The sequence below is a fragment of the Dicentrarchus labrax genome, unplaced genomic scaffold (genome assembly GCF_905237075.1).
Source record: "Dicentrarchus labrax unplaced genomic scaffold, dlabrax2021, whole genome shotgun sequence".
NCBI classification, from domain to species: Eukaryota; Metazoa; Chordata; class Actinopteri; family Moronidae; genus Dicentrarchus; species Dicentrarchus labrax.
The window spans coordinates 7,955-30,699 of NW_026136856.1; the positions used below are offsets into that span (position 1 = coordinate 7,955).

At 39.9% G+C, this 22,745-nt stretch overlaps 1 protein-coding gene and 2 pseudogenes across 1 annotated transcript; all 3 read left to right on the top strand.

Annotated features, from left to right (window-relative positions):
- The first annotated feature begins 1,127 nt into the window (after positions 1-1,127).
- On the top strand, positions 1,128-14,701 carry LOC127360203 (E3 ubiquitin-protein ligase TRIM35-like; annotated as a pseudogene).
- On the top strand, positions 12,138-21,904 carry LOC127360204 (zinc-binding protein A33-like; annotated as a pseudogene).
- Positions 12,322-13,658, top strand: LOC127360202 (E3 ubiquitin-protein ligase TRIM35-like). Its single transcript, XM_051394493.1, has 2 exons — positions 12,322-13,471; positions 13,618-13,658. The coding sequence occupies exons 1-2, from the start codon at positions 12,364-12,366 to the stop codon at positions 13,656-13,658; spliced, it is 1,149 nt and encodes a 382-aa protein (XP_051250453.1). The 5' UTR covers positions 12,322-12,363.
- Positions 21,905-22,745: the final 841 nt, after the last annotated feature.

The following is a 22,745-nucleotide window of genomic DNA, read 5'->3' on the forward strand; positions in this document are numbered from 1 at the left end:
CATTGACAGTGTGCTGGAGGAGCACCTGAACACAGCTACCAGCTGAGGGCAGTCAAAGACGACACAGAACCAGCTGTTGGACTGAAACAGTCAGTTCAGTTCAAGGTGCTGTATTTGTTTTACCCTTTATCTATCCAGATAAAACATTAAGAACAGTTTCTGTATGATGTTTATTAGACCTATGTAATCTGAATTGGAAGGGCACGTTGTCATGAGCTGTATCTTGTATATTTATTATCAGCTATGTGGTATGTGTATGCACCTTTATGTAATCTGGTGGAAAAACATTAACATTTAAAACCGGATCATACCAAACAAATATCTGCTGTGTGTCCCTGTGTATGCAAAGTGTCCTCCTTTTGATGTGAAGGAAATGGCCACCCTAACACAGAGCAACCGTCGATAACTTCACTTAATATGTAATATATATATATATAATTCTTCGTTGTACATGTTTGTACAGTTATTAAATACATTTTTGAGCACTTTCAGAATGTATTAGTGTAAAAATCCTTTGAATGGGGAGGAGTGGTGACATTTACAGTGTTGAAAAAAAGTATCAAATAAAGTACTCAATTGGTATCGGTACTGGTATCGAACGTTTTTAAACGATACCCAGCCCTACTGACTATTTCACTGAGCACTGGTGTCCTGCAGTTTGTGTTAAATTGTATTGCGATGGTTACAGAAACAAAAAAGTATGGCACAGCCCCACTGAGAATATTTTCCACCAGCCGCACTGTGACCTGTTGGCTGAAAAATAAACTGGTTCAGTGTCAGCCTGTTGAAATGCTCAGTCCTCACTGGAGGACAAAGGCACAAAGCTCTCCTTGTTTTAATGAGCATTTTCATTCTTTCTGTGTGTCTGTCTTCCTACAGATACCTGTACAAGGTGATTGTCCCGTACTGAATGAAAAGGACAAGATTTCACTCTGCCACCATCTGCTGGTGAAAACACAACATTGCAGCACTTCCTGCTGTTAATATTTCCTCCTGTGAGAGAGGGAAGTTAAAACGAAAGTAGATTCAGACGTTGTTTATCAGAGCTGAGACGACATTACAGGGTGTGAGATATCTGCTGGAAAACACACATTTGGAGTGTATAAAGTGGAAAGGTGAAGAGACGATAAGTTGGTGTGTCCTGTTATTGAAAAATAACTTTCACATCAAATGGCTGAAAAGATTGCTGTCGTCCAAAGTTTCCTGAACTGCCATGTGTGTTCAGAGACTTTCAGAGATCCTGTGTCTCTGACCTGCAACCACAGCTTCTGTTCAAGCTGCCTGCAAAAGTTCTGGGAACAAGCTAAAAACAAAAACTGTCCCATTTGTAAAAGAAAATCCTCAAAGGATAATACACCTGTGAACTTTGCACTGAAGGATCTGGCTGACTTGTTTGCTGGGAGACAGAAATCTGGATCCTCTGAGACAGAGAAAGGAGAGAAGAGGGTGGAGGTGGTGTGTAGTAAACATCAAGAAGAGCCTAAATTGTTCTGTAAGGATGAAGACAGAGCTGTGTGTACTGTCTGTGAGTTTTCTCATCACCACAGTCACAAGGTGGTTCCTGTAGAACAAGCAGTCAGAGACCTGAAGGACCAGATGAAATCTGACTTAAAGTCTCTGCAGGACAAGAGGAACAAATACAAACACGTGGAGAAAACCTACAATGAAGTGATTCAACACTCCAAGAAGCAGCTGCTGTCCACAGAGAGGCAGATCAGAGCAGAGTTCAACAAGCTCCACCAGTTCCTGAAAGAGGAAGAGGAGTCCAGACTGGCAGCTCTGAGGGAGGAAGAGGAGCAGAAGGGGAGGACTATCAGCAGAGAGATGAGGAGGATTCAGGAGGAGATCTCCCTCTCTGTCAGACAGTATCTCTGCTGTTGAAGAAGACCTGCAGAAACACAAGGGGCCGTTCCTCAGCAGTTATAAACCCACTCAGACCAGAGCCAGAGTCCAGTGCTCACTGTCAGATCCACAGCTGCTCTCAGGAGTGCTGATAGATGAGGCCAAACACCTGGGCAACCTGGCCTTCAGAGTCTGGGAGAAGATGAAGGACAAGGTCCACTTCAGTCCTGTCATTCTGGACCCAAACACTGCAGCCCCCTGGCTCTGTCTGTCTGATGATCTGACCACTGTGAGACAGGGAGACACATACCAGCAGCTTCCTGACAATCCAGAGAGATACACTATGTATGCAATTGTTCATGGTTCTGAGGGCTTCAGCTCAGGGAAACACAGCTGGGAGGTGGAGGTGGGAGATCATCCTGACTGGAATATAGGTTTGGTTAAAGAGTCAGTTGACAAGAAGGGGAAGATATCTCCCTCACCAAAATATGGATTCAGGTGTTTAAAGCATTGTGATGGAAAATACAGTAATGGAGTTGGTCAGACTGTCCCAGTGAATAAGAGTCTCCAGAGGATCAGAGTCCAGCTGGACTACGACAGGGGGGAGGTGTCCTTCTACGACCCTGAATACATGACTCACATCTACACTCACAGAGACACTTTCACTGAGAAAATCTTCCCATATTTCTATATTGGAAAGTCTGCTGATGGTGAAACTGCTGATATCAAACTGTGTCCAACTGATATTTCTCTGATGTTCAGAAAGGAAAGTTAATCGTTAACTTTGACCTTTTTCATCAGGATGGTTTGAGGTTCATCATCACACTTCAGACTTCAGAAAATGGTTTTCATGCAGGAAACTGCAAACATTTACAGCCAGTTGTTGTCAGTTCAAAAGTTCATCGTCAGTTTGAAAGACAATTCAAAGTTTCCTCCGACCTCAGTGTCTGTCTCCGTCACATTAGGAACATAAAGTTGGAAGTAGATTAATAATAAATACTGAGACTCTATAATATCATCTGGTCTTTGACGGGAGAGGATTAGGGCCACATGGGAAACATTCCTTTCACTTCTAAGTTTAAAGTCAGAATTGGGAACTTTTAATATTCTGTTTTCATTCATTTGAACAAAATATGAGTTGATGTTGTTTTGTAAGTACTCTGATTACACTGATGTTTCTTTCTTGGCTTTAAAAAATTGATTGAGTGAGTAAATTGTGCCACCTTTTAATATAAGTTTAATCCAAAAGAAAATGTGGTTCCAAAATGCTGAAACTGTCATCAGGAGACAAACTTTACTAATTAAAGCCGTTAATGATCCTGCTTTTAGATTCAAACATTGTATAGTTGTATATATCCACTGTACCCAGTGCTTTCATTGGTTCAGTTTTAAACAATCAGTCTTCAGTTGAAGTGTTTGATTCTTCTGATGAGTTATTTCTCACACACTGTCTTCCTATAAACACCACAAGATGGAGACAAAGTACACATTTTGTTCACAGCTCATTTTAGACACTTTGAACCTTTTATTTCCACATTGTGTCACTTATTTAGTTTTATGTCCATTCAAGCTGCTGGTAACTTCTGTGTTTTTCAACCTGGACCTTCTGTTCTCATGTTTTTGATTCTGAAAATAATTTCCCCCTGGGATTATTAAAGTATTTCTGATTCTGATTCTGATTCTGAGTGATTCATGGATACAAGGAGTTTTGAAATGGGTCCAGTACTGAGTGAGAGAGCTGCAGCTGCAAAACCATCTGCAATGTAATCCGTCAAAGTACAGTGCTGTGGAAAAGTATTTGCCCCCTTTCTGACTTCTTATTTGTTTGCATATTTGTCACACTTACATTTCTCAGATCATCTAACACATTTTAATATTAGACAAATATAACCTGAGTAAATACAAAACGCAGTTTTTAAATGATTTTATTTATTGAGGGAAAAAAGCTATCCAAACCTACCTGACCCTATATGAAAAAGTAATTGCCCCCTAAACCTAAAAACTGGTTGTGCCACCTTCAGCAGTAACAACTGCAATCAAGTGTTTGCGATAACTGGCAATGGGTCTTTCACATCGCTGTGGAGGAATTTTGGCCCAGTCTTCTTTGCAGTTGTTTTTAATTCAGCCACATTGGAGGATTTCTGAGCATGAACAGCTGTTTAAGGTCATGCCACAGCATCGACTTTGACTAGGCCACTCCAAAACCTTCATTTTGGTTTTTTTAAGCCATTCAGAGGTGGACCTGCAGGTTTGTTTCGGATCATTGTCCTGCAGCATAACCCAGGTGTGCTTGAACTTAAAGTCACAAACTGATGGTTAGACATTCTCCTTCAGGATTTCTGGTAGAGAGCAGAATTCATGGTTCCATTAATTATGTCAAGTGGTCCAGGTCCTGAAGCAGCAAAGCAGCCCCAGACCATCACACTACCACCACCATGTTTGACCGATGGTATGATGTTCTTTTTATGAAATGCTGCGTTAATTTTACACCTGATGTAACGGGATGCACACCTTCCAAAAAGTTCAGATTTTGTCTCGTCAGTCCAGAATATTTTCCCAAAAGTCTTGGGGGGTAATCGAGATGTTTTTGTGTTATTTTTGCTCAGCAGTGGTTTTTGCCTTGGAACTCTCCCATGGATTCCATTTTTGCCCAGTCTCTTTCTTATTGTTGAATCATAAACACTGACCTTAACTGAGGAAAGTGAGGCCTGCAATTCTTTAGATGTTGTTCTGGTTTCTTTTGTGACCTCCTGGATCAGTCATTGATGCACTCTTGGAGTAATTGTGGTCGGCCAGGGAAGGTTCACCACTGCTCCAAGTTTTCTCCATTTGTGGATAACGGCTCTCACCCAGGTTCACTGGAGTCCCAAAGCCTTAGAAATGGCGTTGTAACCCTTTCCAGACTGAGAGATGTCAATGATTTTGTTTCTCATCTGTTCTAAAATTTCTTTACATCACGGCATTATGTATTGCTTTTTGAGATCTTTTAGCCTACTTCACTTTGTCAGACAGGTTCTATTTAAGTGATTATTGATTCAACATGTCTGGCAGTAATCAGGCCTAGTTGTGGCTAGTGAAATTGAACTCAGCTTTCCAAAAAAACTTGGTTAATCACAATTAATTCATGATTTAATCATTTGCAATGATCAGATTAAGCTCAATGAATACAGACAGAATCTTTGTCAATCAAACAATGTGTTGATTTCCAATGCCTCCTTTAGATATTTCAGTGCTTTAATAATGTGCCACAATAATGTTTGTGAGTTCAAATATCTTCATTTGGGGGCTTTTCCAACCAAATATTTATATATGTGATTGTTTGTGATTAAATCAGCAGATATTTCGGCCCCCCTCTGGACACCCTGTGGATATTACTCTCACTGACAGACTCAGGTTGTTATTGTTAGTGTCTGACAGCATTATAGAAAGGATCCCTACAGAGATAGACCTTTAGTTTAACCACAAACAGCTAGAATATCACTATCACTCTTGCAGGGTGTTACAGTGGTTTAACTGTATTAGTCGAATTAATAAATAGGCAGTTAGATAATAGAATATGACTTTAATTAATATTAAAGATCCTCGGGGCACCACCCTTAAATAAGGGAAACGATAGCCAATAATTGATTGATCAGTCTCAAAAAATTCACCAACAATTAATTCAGAAATCGGATTAATAATTAAATGAATATCAATAACCAAAATCATTATTAATAGCTAAAGTGGAAGGCTTTGGAGTTCTACATAGAAGAGGTTGGTATCACCCACTCTTGTAGACATTAAATAGGCCAGCATATATAAACAAACATTTATTAAAGAAATAATAAAAGCAAACAGAGGAAAAAACACTGTAAACAATCTAACTTATAGGAACTAAGTTAGAGGAAAAGGTGTGTGTCTGTGTGTGTGTGTGTGTGTGTGTGTGTGTGTGTATGTGTGTGTGTGTGTGTGTGTCCTTTGTCCTCTGACCAGATGTTTCAGCTGAGTATGATACGTGTAGGAACTTGTCCTCTCCTCTCCTCATCACCAGAGGCCCTTTATTGGTCTACAAATTCAACAGTCACCCTATTGTGTTTTTTTGATAACTTGCGGAGCTGAAGTACTTTGCTAAGTACGTTTATTTTGAAAGCTCTAACAAGAACGAACTTAATTATTTTTATACTTTTTGTAGTCTAATATATATATTGAGAAGTATTCACAGACAGTGAATTTAATTTAATTCTTGGATTTAGTGACGATAAAGATTCGCCCGGCCAGCGTTTCATCCTCCAGCTATTTTAAACAAGAAGTTGAATTAGTTTGCAATCACAGCTGAAGACCAACCACTCGCTGTAGTTGACTGCTCAAGAAGACGTACAAACGTTTCCAGCCAAACAAAGACATTATTATCCAGCCACTCTCTGCCTCCAGCGAACTCAAGCGTAAACTTCACGCTGGGCTTTTGAATCGGAGCGTCTTCAACAGGGACGAGACGCAACTTCCTTCGGCCTGTTGGACCAGTGACGCAAAGCCGCAGTCGAGCTGTGAAAGCAGGAGGAAAGCCAAGGGCCTGGAATACGTCTACAAACGAAGACTCTCCGGTACACGGCCGGATTCACACACATGAATAAGAGACGCTGGTGTCTGTCTGTAAGCTTTGATCCCCATCGTTTAAGCTTAGGAGAATTTTCGGTTAGGGCCTCGTAGTTTTAAAATTCACTCCCGTAATATTTTAAATTTACTAGCCGTATCGCAAAATCCACCATCGCTCCTGAATCACCCAATATTAATAATTTCATTTACAGTCCACATGTTCTGTTACTTGTTGTCATTTGTTTGCATTATCATTTCATATTATTTACTCTGCATTAGTTTAGTTAATAAACATATATAACTGTATGTCCTTGTGGGTGCAGGTTTGATTTGATGCGGGGAAATCGATGAATCTGTGTAAAAGAAATCACTACTTCAGAATATGAGATTGAATATAGATTTTGAAATTTAATTTATTAGATTTTTGGAATAATTTCCTCCGGATCATTCCAGTAGCTAAACAACGGAGGTGGTGCCCCATTTACGAGTGTATTATTAATCACCAGTGATTAATTACCTTTATTATTAAGTAGTGTAACTCCAACATACGTGTTGGTGAGAGACAAATAGTATGGAGGAGGTTGAGGCTGAATATGTGTGTATGTGATCGTAGATTAACGGTGCCGTTAAAAGGGAGTTAGTTGCATGCAAAGACGGTGTCTGTGTGAAGCATAACATTAAACTAAGTTAACATCACCCTAGCACTGTCTCAGAGACTACAGTTACTACAGTAACCTGAGTTAATCAATTCAACAACACAATCCAATAACCACAATAACCTGAATAAAACACATCAGTAACATTAACAGTGATTAAACAGCCCTTGTTTAGCCGTTAACTCTGTTAAGTTATCTGTCTATGCCCAGTACGTTACCGACAGTCCAATGGAGGAAGAAGAAGAGTCAGGATGATCAGAGTTGTGGTTCTGGTGTCCAAACAGTCTCTGCTGCTAACTTTATTTTTTTGGTAGCAGCTGTGGCTCTATCTCAGGCTCTACTTCTTACTGAGGCTGAAATTCACGGCAGAATCAGTGAGTTACAAGCTCTATTTATCACAGGGCCAGGGGCACGCTGGGTCTTAATTAAAAAGGAGGAGCACTTTTATTTTACAGCAATTACGACGAGTTTGACTAGAATTCATTGAATCTGTCTGATTGAATGCTGAACCAAATTCTTATTTTCCTACAGTGTAGGTTTAGCTCAGAATAGCTAGCAGCAACAGCAAACTCTTAAGGTAACTCCTATGAGGGCTTAAAATCAATATTCTCAAATTCTTTATGATGAATAAATCAATTTCACCACAATGTACTTTGTTTGTGAGTACAGTTGGATGTCTACTGTGGTGGTGGACTAGTGGTACAGACTGCTGGAAAGATTAAGACGGTTATCTAAAAAAAAATAAAAAGTGAAATAATAATATTGCACAATTATGATTAATAATCAACAGTACTATACCTCACACGGGGCACCACTTTGTTGTGCGTTGGTGGCGGACCGGGCTGCACTGAGGTCAAAAACAGCGAGGTGAGTGAAGAGAGAGAGAGGAAGAGAAGAGTAACGCCCTGCCAGAAGTTTTATCACCTGGACATTGCACATCATCAAGCTGCATCAGGTGACTGTCACAGGAAGTGACCAAATGAGGTGACATGAAGTGACCCGTCACAATAAAAGTCCAGTTAACCACACCAAATGAATGAGTTCATATTTTAAGGTCTCCTTTGACTCTACACTCTCCACCAGACTCCAGAGACAAAAACACTAATTTTAGCTCACAGAACAGAGCAGTTGCTGGTCCGCCTGCTGCTTCAATCTGTTAGTTAGTTTGTGTTATTGTGTGATTTATTGATGTTTTAATACGTTAGTTTGAACTCACCAAAGTCACACAATCACACAGACTAACTGCAATCAGGCCCAAAGGATAACGCTGTCTCTCAGTACTGCTGTCAGTATTTCATATTGTTGTCCCCAGTAGTCCGTTAGATAGAAAATACAGAAGTTCCCTTTAAGTAGAAATAGAAAAGTATCATCAGTAAAACCTCCTTATATCAAAGTAAAAGCCGGCTGCAGTGTGCAGAATGGCCCCTGTCACTGTGTTATATTATAATACATATTAGGGCCCCGATGTATCGCTCGGCCCATATTATGGGACATGATATTGTATCAGTGTATATGTTATCAGATATGTGCCAATATGAAAAGAGGTTTGAGTGCGTTTGTATATAACGCAGATAAAAATGCTTGTGGTCATACATTGGTGTCGGTGCAGCGTTTCTCCAGCAGAGGGCGCTGTGGTTCACAATACTGTGGCCAACAGCACAGAGGAAGAGAGAACAAGCAGCTCTCAGCAATGTCAGCTAGAACAGACCTTTTTCACAGCGGCCATTCTGACATGTAACAGTAGGGTAAACACAGCTGTTAACAGTGATATTGATTAAGGCTCTGTTCCATTTAGTGTATCAGAACCTTTCCAGTGAGCCAACATGAACAATATCAGCGTGTGTGTGTGTGTGTGTGGTGGGCGTGGCTTACCTCTCCTGCCACCTGGCTCATATCCACACCTGTCTACAATCAGCTGAAGACGTGCAGCTCTCCTGCCGTCCATCAGCAGATTGTTAATGTTGTGATACTTGGATTAGGTTACTGACTACAGAATAGTAATTGTATCAGATTACATTTTTAAAGTAACACACCAGATACAAGTTACAACAATATTCACAGTATTTACCTGCAGTAACTCACTTTCTCTCATTTCACTGTCAAACATAAAGCGCCTTAAGTTCAGGAAACTAAACAAGTAGTTTTAGCTTCACATGATCAGTAAAATAAATAAATACAATTTTCTTATTAGTCGTATTAAACTCACACAAAATACACAAAAACTTACTAAAGTGCATAAAACATTAAAACAATAATATATATTATTTAACACACACATGTAAGTCTCAAGGATGCACGATATGGAAATCTTTTCATCTGAAACAATAATCGATAATTACCTGCTTCTCATGGCTGATACCAATAAGTTAATTGATCATTTCACATTTCTCTATTTTAAGTTCACAACCTTCAGTTTATGCAACAACAACAACAACAACAACAACAACAGTTCTGACTTTTCAAATGTTCATTTATCTTTTAAAGTTCATCAGAAAACTTCACAAACATACTTTGACTTTCATACAACACAAAGCCTTGCAAACATTTTCCATAACAATTCAAAATAATTATTATTAACATCAACGATAATTTATGGGCTGTAATTTTAATTATCTGAATAATACATAATAACATAAATAATGTTCGTCCCCAGTTAAAAGACAGTGGACATGAAAAGTTGAGTTGTATAATATAGTAAGGTGAATAACAACTGCTGCAGCCTGCTTACACCTTTTATCATCAATCTGACAGATATTTGATATTTCTCCAAAATGATCAATAATGCAGAGTGGAGGCACAGATCATTCCTCCAAGTTAATCAATAAATACAACCCAGTAACTGTAAACTGCTTGTCACACACACACAATGTCCATTTCAGTGAGCATGATGCACTGTAAGCTACCGTTAGCTCTCCAGTGGCACTTTTTACACAGCTGGAACAAAACTGCAATTATTAAATAAAACATGTCAACTTCTTTCAAGTCCTCTGTCTCAAGTCTCAAGTCACAAATACCAAGTCAGAGTCAGTTTGAGTCTTTTATCAACGTTAGTGAAGCAGGTCTCAAGTCCTCTACTCGACCTCTGCAAAGACATTATAATATGTGTGCACATGAACTCACAGTCGGCACAAACAGAGTCTCTCTGTTAACAAGCAAGGACTCGCTCACACACACATTTTAGTTCTCTCCACAAAAGTTCAGGAAACAAAGACCGCTAAAATAACTATATCTATTGCAAATCTCATTCATAAATCTGTTACCCTGTTCCATAAAAAAGTCCTAACCTGACTTCTATCAGCCGCTCTCATATTCAAAGGTCCAGTGTGAAACATTGAGGAGGATTTATTGTCAGAAATATAATAAATAATATTCATAGGTATGTTTTCATTAGTGTGTAATCAGCTGAAAATAAGAACCGTTTGTGTTTTTATTCCCTTAGAATGAGACGTTTTTATCCACAGAAGGAGCACGGCAGCCATACTGATCAACCATGTTTCTACAGTAGCCCAGAACGGACAAACCAAACACAGATAGGGCCATTTGCACAAAGCCGTTTCCCAGAAGAGTGCCGGCTGTTATAGCTGCATAGGGGGCCCGACTCCATATTAATGCCCATGGTATTAGAATATCAACACTTTGTGGCAGAGCTGCTGTTGCTCCCACCACTTCCACTTCACAATAAGAGCACTGACAGTTGAGTGGGCAGATCTAGTCGGGCAGAAACTTCACAAACTGACTTTTGGCTAAGGTGGCATCCTATGAGAGTCACTGAACTCTTTATGACCTATTCTAAATGATTCTCTGTGGAGATTTCATGGCACCTGAACTCAATAATTAGGAGATGTGTCCGCTGACTTTTGGCCATATAGTGTGTATGCTTCATCTGAGAACAATATTTCTGCATATATATTTATATCAGTTATATAAAAGCATAAACCAGCTAGGTGTTACCTCTATCAGTCTATCTCAGCTTCAGCAGGATCTTAATATTCACACATAAACATTCCAACAAATGATCCATAAATTACAACCAGAATACAAACTAACTGTATTATGTGGATACAGAACCAGCTGTTGGACTGGAAACAGTCAGTTCAGTTCAGTTTACAATGCAAATGAAAGGCTTGTGTAATATGATGTTTCTGTTTTTGTGTAAGAATGGTAAGATATCGACCGAAACAACAGATACCTGCAATCGGTTCTTTTTGTACCCAGATCAAGAAAACAATGACTGTTTCTATGGTTTCGCTTTGTATGGCGGTAAAGCTTGCAGCTTAGTTTGTGCTGGAGTTGGCTGGTCAGCATCTGACCTATCAACACATGGCTAATTTAAATATTCAAATGAGCCATGTGCACTCACTCGCAGTTGCTAGGTTACCACCAGGCTGTCAATCAAACTCTCAGACAGAGAACATAATGTGAGATAACCTCGGTTGTTGGACTGAAATTCTGAAAATGCTCATACTCAGATGAAGATAGGTAAAGTCTATACATCAGAAACAGAAGGTGCTGTATTTGTTTACCCTTTATCTATCCAGATAAAACATTAAGAACAGTTTCTGTATGATGTTTATTAGACCTATGTAATCTGAATTGGAAGGGCACGTTGTCATGAGCTGTATCTTGTATATTTATTATTAGCTATGTGGTATGTGTATGCACCTTTATGTAATCTGGTGGAAAAACATTAACATTTAAAACCGGATCATACCAAACAAATATCTGCTGTGTGTCCCTTAAGTAAGTAAGTAAGTAAGTATTTCACTGAGCACTGGTGTCCTGCAGTTTGTGTTAAATTGTATTGCGATGGTTACAGAAACAAAGAAGTATGGCACAGCCCCACTGAGAATATTTTCCACCAGCCGCACTGTGACCTGTTGGCTGAAAAATAAACTGGTTCAGTGTCAGCCTGTTGAAATGCTCAGTCCTCACTGGAGGACAAAGGCACAAAGCTCTCCTTGTTTTAATGAGCATTTTCATTCTTTCTGTGTGTCTGTCTTCCTACAGATACCTGTACAAGGTGATTGTCCCGTACTGAATGAAAAGGACAAGATTTCACTCTGCCACCATCTGCTGGTAAAAACACAACATTGCAGCACTTCCTGCTGTTAATATTTCCTCCTGTGAGAGAGAGAAGTTAAAACGAAAGTAGATTCAGACGTTGTTGAACAGAGCTGAGACGACATTACAGGGTGTGAGATATCTGCTGGAAAACACACATTTGGAGTGTATAAAGTGGAAAGGTGAAGACAAGTTGGTGTGTCCTGTTATTGAAAAATAACTTTCACATCAAATGGCTGAAAAGATTGCTCTCTTAGAAAGTTTCCTGAACTGCCATGTGTGTTCAGAGACTTTCAGAGATCCTGTGTCTCTGACCTGCAACCACAGCTTCTGTTCAAGCTGCCTGCAAAAGTTCTGGGAACAAGCTAAAAACAAAAACTGTCCCATTTGTAAAAGAAAATCCTCAAAGGATAATCTGATTGTGAACTTTGCACTGAAGGATCTGGCTGACTCGTTTGCTGGGAGACAGAAATCTGGATCCTCTGAGACAGAGAAAGGAGAGAAGAGGGTGGAGGTGGTGTGTAGTAAACATCAAGAAGAGCCTAAATTGTTCTGTAAGGATGAAGACAGAGCTGTGTGTCCTGTCTGTGAGTTTTCTCATCACCACAGTCACAATGTGGTTCCTGTAGAACAAGCAGTCAGAGACCTGAAGGACCAGATGAAATCTGACTTAAAGTCTCTGCAGGACAAGAGGAACAAATACAAACACGTGGAGAAAACCTACAATGAAGTGATTCAACACTCCAAGAAGCAGCTGCTGTCCACAGAGAGGCAGATCAGAGCAGAGTTCAACAAGCTCCACCAGTTCCTGAAAGAGGAAGAGGAGTCCAGACTGGCAGCTCTGAGGGAGGAAGAGGAGCAGAAGGGGAGGACTATCAGCAGAGAGATGAGGAGGATTCAGGAGGAGATCTCCTCTCTGTCAGACAGTATCTCTGCTGTTGAAGAAGACCTGCAGAAACACGAGGGGCCGTTCCTCAGCAGTTATAAACCCACTCAGACCAGAGCCAGAGTCCAGTGCTCACTGTCAGATCCACAGCTGCTCTCAGGAGTGCTGATAGATGAGGCCAAACACCTGGGAAACCTGGCCTTCAGAGTCTGGGAGAAGATGAAGGACAAGGTCCACTTCAGTCCTGTCATTCTGGACCCAAACACTGCAGCCCCCTGGGTCTATCTGTCTGATGATCTGACCACTGTGAGACAGAGAGACACACAGCAGCTTCCTGACAATCCAGAGAGACACACTATGTATCCAATTGTTCATGGTTCTGAGGGCTTCAGCTCAGGGAAACACAGCTGGGAGGTGGAGGTGGGAAATCATCCTGACTGGAATATAGGTTTGGGTAAAGAGTCAGTTGACAAGAAGGGGAAGATATTTGCTACACCAAAATATGGATTCTGGTGTTTATTGCATCGTGATGGAAAATACACTAATGGAGTTGGTCAGACTGTCTCAGTGAATATGAGTCTCATGAGGGTCAGAGTCCAGCTGGACTACGACAGGGGGGAGGTGTCCTTCTACGACCCTGAATACATGACTCACATCTACACTCACAGAGACACTTTCACTGAGAAAATCTTCCCATATTTCTATATTGGAAAGTCTGCTGGTGGTAAAACTGCTGATATCAAACTGTGTCCAACTGATATTTCTCTGATGTTCAGGAATGAAAGTTAATCGTTAACTTTGACCTTTTTCATCAGGATGGTTTGAGGTTCATTAGACTCTAAACTCATCATCACACTTCAGACCCAAAGCAGCATTCTGGATCTGCTCGTCTTTGAGAGCAGATTTGATTTGATGTTGAGGGTCACAGAAATGTTTCTGAGCTCTGAAAGAAATCATCCAAAATGGTTTTCATGCAGGAAACTGCAAACATTTACAGCCAGTTGTTGTCAGTTCAAAAGTTCATCGTCAGTTTGAAAGACAATTCAAAGTTTCCTCCGACCTCAGTGTCTGTCTCCGTCACATTAGAAACATAAAGTTGGAAGTAGATTAATAATAAATACTGAGACTCTATAATATCATCTGGTCTTTGACGGGAGAGGATTAGGGCCACATGGGAAACTTTCCTTTCACTTCTGAGTTTAAAGTCAGAATTGGGAACTTTTAATATTCTGTTTTCATTCATTTGAACAAAACATGAGTTGATGTTGTTTTGTAATTACTCTGATTACACTGATGTTTCTTTCTTGGCTTTAAAAAATAGATTGAGTGAGTAAGTTGTGCCACAATTTAATATAAAGTTTATTCCAAAAGAAACTGTCTTCAAAATGCTGAAACTGTGTCATCAGGAGACAAACTTTACTAATTAAAGCCGTTAATGATCCTGCTTTTAGAGTCAAACATTGTATAGTTGTATATATCCACTGTACCCAGTGCTTTCATTGGTTCAGTTTTTAAAACAATCAGTCTTCAGTTGAAGTGTTTGATTCTTCTGATGAGTTATTTCTCTCTGTAAAACTGTTTGAATGGAGTTTGGTTTTGCTTCAGTCTTTAATTCTTACATTGCTTCTTCATATGAGATAGAAATGATTCACACAATGTTGATTAAAGCAGTTTTTATTATGAATTTTGTGTCTGAGGTTGTTTTCTTTATCTGTCAATGTGAGTTTAGAAAGAGGAGAAAGAAAGGCAGAAATGAGGATAAATACACATGGATGGACACACTGTCTTCCTATAAACACCACAAGATGGATATGTTATCCCTCAAACTAAAGAGGGGAGAAATAATCACAAAAGATATTAGATGTGTGTCTCTTGCGCGAGCTTTATTCAAATGAGAAAAGAGCGAAGAGCGCGAATTCTCCAGGTATGTGGGCGGAGACTAAAGCAATCGATCTCAGAGTACAGCACTGAGACCAGTCTGTAGATCACAGGTTAAGATTGGAAATACTTTGAATATTAGAATTTTTACATGTTAGAATTAAATAACAATGAAAAAATAAACACTCTTAATAAATGTAATAAATATTCAGCTTTCCTTTACCTGCACAACAGTCTAAAGAGTATCAATTCCCAACTTGTCACAGACACAGGCAGAATCTTTGTCAATCAAACAATGTGTTGATTTCCAATGCCTCCTTTAGATGTTTCAGTGCTTTAATAATGTGCCACAATAATGTTTGTGAGTTCAAATATCTTCATTTGGGGGTTTTTCCAATCAAATATTGATATATGTGATTGTTTGTGATTAAATCAGCAGATATTTCGGCCCCCCTCTGGACACCCCATTTCTCTCACTGACAGACTCAGGTTGTTATTGTCAGTGTCTGACAGCATTATGGAAAGGATCCCTACAGAGATAGACCTTTAGTTTAACCACAAACAGCCGTAATATCACTATCACTCTCCACCAGACTCCAGAGACAAAAACACTCATTTTAACTCACAGAACAGAGCAGTTGCTGGTCCGCCTGCTGCTTCAATCTGTTAGTTAGTTTGTGTTATTGTGTGATTTATTGATGTTTTAATACGTTAGTTTGAACTCACCAAAGTCACACAATCACACAGACTAACTGCAATCAGGCCCAAAGGATAACGCTGTCTCTCAGTACTGCTGTCAGTGTTTCATATTGTTGTCCCCAGTAGTCCGTTAGATAGAAAATACAGAAGTTCCCTTTAAGTAGAAATAGAAAAGTATCATCAGTAAAACCTCCTTATATCAAAGTAAAAGCCGGCTGCAGTGTGCAGAATGGCCCCTGTCACTGTGTTATATTATAATACATATTAGGGCCCCGATGTATCGCTCGGCCCATATTATGGGACATGATATTGTATCAGTGTATATGTTATCAGATATGTGCCAATATGAAAAGAGGTTTGAGTGCGTTTGTATATAATGCAGATAAAAATGCTTGTGGTCATACATTGGTGTCGGTGCAGCGTTTCTCCAGCAGAGGGCGCTGTGGTTCACAATACTGTGGCCAACAGCACAGAGGAAGAGAGAACAAGCAGCTCTCAGCAATGTCAGCTAGAACAGGCCTTTTTCACAGCGGCCATTCTGACATGTAACAGTAGGGTAAACACAGCTGTTAACAGTGATATTGATTAAGGCTCTGTTCCATTTAGTGTATCAGAACCTTTCCAGTGAGCCAACATGAACAATATCAGCAGCCTGTTAGTGAATAACAGTTATGTATGAGGAGCTGGGAACTTCAGTGCTGTTGAAGCTTCTTCAGTATCACTAACAGCTGATTCTATCTGAAGAGAAATACTCATATTGACTTTTATATTTGTACCATCTGACACAAGCCTGTTAAGTCTAAAGAAAGAACAGTATTGACTCTTCCTTGTGTTTCCCTGTCCCTCTGTGTGTGTGTGTGTGTGTGTGTGTGTGTGTGTGTGGTGGGCGTGGCTTACCTCTCCTGCCACCTGGCTCATCTCCACACCTGTCTACAATCAGCTGAAGACGTGCAGCTCTCCTGCCGTCCATCAACAGATTGTTAATGTTGTGATACTTGGATTAGGTTACTGACTACAGAATAGTAATTGTATCAGATTACATTTTTAAAGTAACACACCAGATACAAGTTACAACAATATTCACAGTATTTACCTGCAGTAACTCACTTTCTCTCATTTCACTGTCAAACATAAAGCGCCTTAAGTTCAGGAAACTAAACTCTCACAAAAAACAAGTTTTAGCTTCACATGATCAGTAAAATAAATAAATACAATTTTCTTATTAGTCGTATTAAACTCACACAAAATACACAAAAACTTACTAAAGTGCATAAAACATTAAAACAATAATATATATTATTTAACACACACATGTAAGTCTCAAGGATGCACGATATGGAAATCTTTTCATCTGAAACAATAATCGATAATTACCTGCTTCTCATGGCTGATACCAATAGGTTAATTGATAATTTCTCATTTCTCTATTTTAAGTTCACAACCTTCAGTTTATGTAACAACAACAACAACAACAACAACAATAACAACAACAACAACAACAACAACAGTTCTGACTTTTCAAATGTTCATTTATCTTTTAAAGTTCATCAGAAAACTTCACAAACATACTTTGACTTTCATACAACACAAAGCCTTGCAAACATTTTCCATAACAATTCAAAATAATTATTATTAACATCAACGATAATTTATGGGCTGTAATTTAATTATCTGAATAATACATAATAACATAAATAATGTTCGTCCCCAGTTAAAAGACAGTGGACATGAAAAGTTGAGTTGTATAATATAGTAAGGTGAATAACAACTGCTGCAGCCTGCTTACACCTTTTATCATCAATCTTACTGATATTTGATATTTCTCCAAAATGATCAATAATGCAGAGTGGAGGTACAGATCATTCCTCCAAGTTAATCAATAAATACAACCCAGTAACTGTAAACTGCTTGTCACACACAAACAATGTCCATTTCAGTGAGCATGATGCACTGTAAGCTACCGTTAGCTCTCCAGTGGCACTTTTTACACAGCTGGAACAAAACTGCAAATATTAAATAAAACATGTCAACTTCTTTCAAGTCCTCTGTCTCAAGTCTCAAGTCACAAATACCAAGTCAGAGTCAGAGTCTTTTATCAACGTTAGTGAAGCAGGTCTCAAGTCCTCTACTCGACCTCTGCAAAGACATTATAATATGTGTGCACATGAACTCACAGTCGGCACAAACAGAGTCTCTCTGTTAACAAGCAAGGACTTCGCTCACACACACATTTTAGTTCTCTCCACAAAAGTTCAGGAAACAAAGACCGCTAAAATAACTATATCTATTGCAAATCTCATTCATAAATCTGTTACCCTGTTCCATAAAAAAGTCCTAACCTGACTTCTATCAGCCGCTCTCATATTCAAAGGTCCAGTGTGAAACATTGAGGAGGATTTATTGTCAGAAATATAATAAATAATACTCATAGGTATGTTTTCATTAGTGTGTAATCAGCTGAAAATAAGAACTATTTGTGTTTTTATTCCCTTAGAATGAGACGTTTTTATCCACAGAAGGAGCACGGCAGCCATACTGAACAACCATGTTTCTACAGTAGCCCAGAACGGACAAACCAAAGACAGATAGGGCCCATGGTATTAGAATATCACCACAGTGCTGCTGTTGCTCCCACCACTTCCACTTCACAATAAGAGCACTGACAGTTGAGCGGGCAGATCTAGTCGGGCAGAAACTTCACAAACTGACTTTTGGCTAAGGTGGCATCCTATGAGAGTCACTGAACTCTTTATGACCTATTCTAAATGATTCTCTGTGGAGATTTCATGGCACCTGAACTCAATAATTAGGAGATGTGTCCGCTGACTTTTGGCCATATAGTGTGTATGCTTCATCTGAGAACAATATTTCTGCATATATATTTATATCAGTTATATAAAAGCATAAACCAGCTAGGTGTTACCTCTATCAGTGTATCTCAGCTTCAGCAGGATCTTAATATTCACACATAAACATTCCAACAAATGATCCATAAATTACAACCAGAATACAAACTAACTGTATTATGTAGATATATGACTCTGGTTGTCCTCCACTGAGAGACCAGCTGTACTGGAAGAAAACACACAACAACACTCTGAGTCAGTGTGCAAACTATACCATGGCTCTCAGGGGAGCTCACCTTCTTTGGATCTTTGACAATATTTGTGTGTTTGAAATATGTAATGCAGCCAGTAATATGTGTAAAATATCCTCTGCCTGTCTGAAGCTTCATCAGCTCTGGCCGATAGAGAAAGCGCCCCCAGGAGGGGGTCTATGTAGCAGTTAAACCAATTGCTAATTTAAGATATGAATGTATGACATCAAATTCAGCCAATCAGCATCCTTAAATCGAATCCAAGAAGGGCGATTATTTTATCGCCCCAAGCTCGCCTCTGATAAAATAAGGACCGGGCTCTAAGGGCGTGAACGATACTCCTCCAAGACCAAGACCCAACCCTAACTCGGTGGAATCTCTCCTCCAAGATCCGTCTGAGAGGAGAACTTTGTCGGAGAAAGTTGGGGTGAAAGAGCTGGGCCCAGATCAACCTGAGCTCTCAATCAGACAGCAGGCTAGAGAGAAAGGGAAGCAGTATATGGCGGCGGCTTCTCCCGTAGCCGGTACACCGGGAAGGCTTGGCTAGCTGGGTGCACTCATGCTTTTTAAAAGGACGGGGACAGATCCAGCATGGACAGTTACCGGAGTGAGGGATATGAAGCACCTGTCAGAGAAACTAAAGAAACACGAGAACACCAGGGCACACATGGATAACTCTGTAAAGCTAGCCATATTAGGAAGGGTGAACATCGCTAGTTTAGTCTGTGCTGGAGTTGGCTGGTCAGCATCTGACCTATCAACACATGGCTAATTTAAATATTCAAATGAGCCATGTGAGCTCACTCGCAGTTGCTAGGTTACCACCAGGCTGTCAATCAAGGTCTCAGTGACAGAGAACATAATGTGAGATAACCTCAGTTGTTGGACTGAAATTCTGAAAATGCTCATACTCAGATGTAGATAGGTAAAGTCTATAGATCTGAAACAGAAGGTGCTGTATTTGTTTTACCCTTTATCTATCCAGATAAAACATTAAGAACAGTTTCTGTATGATGTTTATTAGACCTATGTAATCTGAATTGGAAGGGCACGTTGTCAGGAGCTGTATCTTGTATATTTATTATTAGCTATGTGGTATGTGTATGCACCTTTATGTAATCTGGTGGGAAAACATTAACATTTAAAACCGGATCATACCAAACAAATATCTGCTGTGTGTCCCTTAAGTAAGTAAGTAAGTAAGTATTTCACTGAGCACTGGTGTCCTGCAGTTTGTGTTAAATTGTATTGCGATGGTTACAGAAACAAAAAGTATGGCACAGCCCCACTGAGAATATTTTCCACCAGCCGCACTGTGACCTGTTGGCTGAAAAATAAACTGGTTCAGTGTCAGCCTGTTGAAATGCTCAGTCCTCACTGGAGGACAAAGGCACAAAGCTCTCCTTGTTTTAATGAGCATTTTCATTCTTTCTGTGTGTCTGTCTTCCTACAGATACCTGTACAAGGTGATTGTCCCGTACTGAATGAAAAGGACAAGATTTCACTCTGCCACCATCTGCTGGTAAAAACACAACATTGCAGCACTTCCTGCTGTTAATATTTCCTCCTGTGAGAGAGAGAAGTTAAAACGAAAGTAGATTCAGACGTTGTTTATCAGAGCCGAGACGACATTACAGGGTGTGAGATATCTGCTGGAAAACACATTTGGAGTGTATAAAGTGGAAAGGTGAAGATAAGTTGGTGAGTCCTGTTATTGAAAAATAACTTTCACATCAAATGGCTGAAAAGATTGCTCTCTTAGAAAGTTTCCTGAACTGCCATGTGTGTTCAGAGACTTTCAGAGATCCTGTGTCTCTGACCTGCAACCACAGCTTCTGTTCAAGCTGCCTGCAAAAGTTCTGGGAACAAGCTAAAAACAAAAACTGTCCCATTTGTAAAAGAAGATACTCAAAGGATAATACACCTGTGAACTTTGCACTGAAGGATCTGGCTGACTCATTTGCTGGGAGACAGAAATCTGGATCCTCTGAGACAGAGAAAGGAGAGAAGAGGGTGGAGGTGGTGTGTAGTAAACATCAAGAAGAGCCTAAATCGTTCTGTAAGGATGAAGACAGAGCTGTGTGTCCTGTCTGTGAGTTTTCTCATCACCACAGTCACAATGTGGTTCCTGTAGAACAAGCAGTCAGAGACCTGAAGGACCAGATGAAATCTGACTTAAAGTCTCTGCAGGACAAGAGGAACAAATACAAACACGTGGAGAAACGTACAATGAAGTGATTCAACACTCCAAGAAGCAGCTGCTGTCCACAGAGAGGCAGATCAGAGCAGAGTTCAACAAGCTCCACCAGTTCCTGAAAGAGGAAGAGGAGTCCAGACTGGCAGCTCTGAGGGAGGAAGAGGGAGCAGAAGGGGAGGACTATCAGCAGAGAGATGAGGAGGATTCAGGAGCAGATCTCCTCTCTGTCAGACAGTATCTCTGCTGTTGAAGAAGACCTGCAGAAACACGAGGGGTCGTTCTTCAGCAGTTATAAACCCACTCAGACCAGAGCCAGAGTCCAGTGCTCACTGTCAGATCCACAGCCGCTCTCAGGAGTGCTGATAGATGAGGCCAAACACCTGGGCAACCTGGCCTTCAGAGTCTGGGAGAAGATGAAGGACAAGGTCCACTTCAGTCCTGTCATTCTGGACCCAAACACTGCAAACCCCTGGCTCTGTCTGTCTGATGATCTGACCACTGTGAGACAGGGAGACACATACCAGCAGCTTCCTGACAATCCAGAGAGAAACACTATGTATGCAATTGTTCATGGTTCTGAGGGCTTCAGCTCAGGCAAACACAGCTGGGAGGTGGAGGTGGGAGATCATCCTGAGTGGAATATAGGTTTGGTTAAAGAGTCAGTTGACAGGAAGGGGAAGAGATTTGCCTCACCAGAATATGGAATCTGGTGTTTATTGCATCGTGATGGAAAATACACGAATGGAGGTAGTCAGACTGTCTCAGTGAATATGAGTCCCCAGAGGATCAGAGTCCAGCTGGACTACGACAGGGGGAGGTGTCCTTCTACGACCCTGAAGACATGACTCACATCTACACTCACAGAGACACTTTCACTGAGAAAATCTTCCCATATTTCTATATTGGAAAGTCTGCTGGTGGTAAAACTGCTGATATCAAACTGTGTCCAACTGATATTTCTCTGATGTTCAGAAAGGAAAGTTAATCGTTAACTTTGACCTTTTTTATCAGGATGGTTTGAGGTTCATTAGATAGGTTCATTAGCCAGTTGTTGTCAGTTCAAAAGTTCATCGTCAGTTTGAAAGACAATTCAAAGTTTCCTCCGACCTCAGTGTCTGTCTCCGTCACATTAGAAACATAAAGTTGGAAGTAGATTAATAATAAATACTGAGACTCTATAATATCATCTGGTCTTTGACGGGAGAGGATTAAGGCCACATGGGAAACCTTCCTTTCACTTCTGAGTTTAAAGTCAGAATTGGGAACTTTTAATATTCTGTTTTCATTCATTTGAACAAAACATGAGTTGATGTTGTTTTGTAAGTAATCTGATTACACTGATGTTTCTTTCTTGGCTTTACAAAATACATTGAATGACTAAATTGTGCCACCTTTCAATATAAGAAGTTTAATCCAAAAGAAAATGTGGCTCCGAAATGCTGAAACTGTGTCATCAGGAGACAAACTTTACTCATTAAAGCTGTTAATGATCCTGCTTTTAGAGTCAAACATTGTATAGTTGTATATATCCACTGTACCCAGTGCTTTCATTGGTTCAGTTTTTAAAACAATCAGTCTTCAGTTGAAGTGTTTGATTCTTCTGATGAGTTATTTCTCTCTGTAAAACTGTTTGAATGGAGTTTGGTTTTGCTTCAGTCTTTAATTCTTACATTGCTTCTTCATATGAGATAGAAATGATTCACAATGTTGATTAAAGCAGTTTTTATTCAGAATTTTGTGTCTGAGGTTGTTTTATTTATCTGTCAATGTGAGTTTAAAAAGGGGAGAAAGAAAGGCAGAAATGAGGATAAATACACATGGATGGACACACTGTCTTCCTGTAAACACCACAAGATG

Excerpts from the sequence above, each read along its gene's own strand:
- LOC127360202 (XM_051394493.1), top strand. The coding sequence starts at position 12,364 with ATGGCTGAAAAGATTGCTCTCTTAGAAAGTTTCCTGAACTGCCATGTG. Across the intron at positions 13,472-13,617 it reads TGACTGGAATATAGGTTTGG|CTGGACTACGACAGGGGGGA; the intron begins GTAAAGAGTCAG and ends GTCAGAGTCCAG.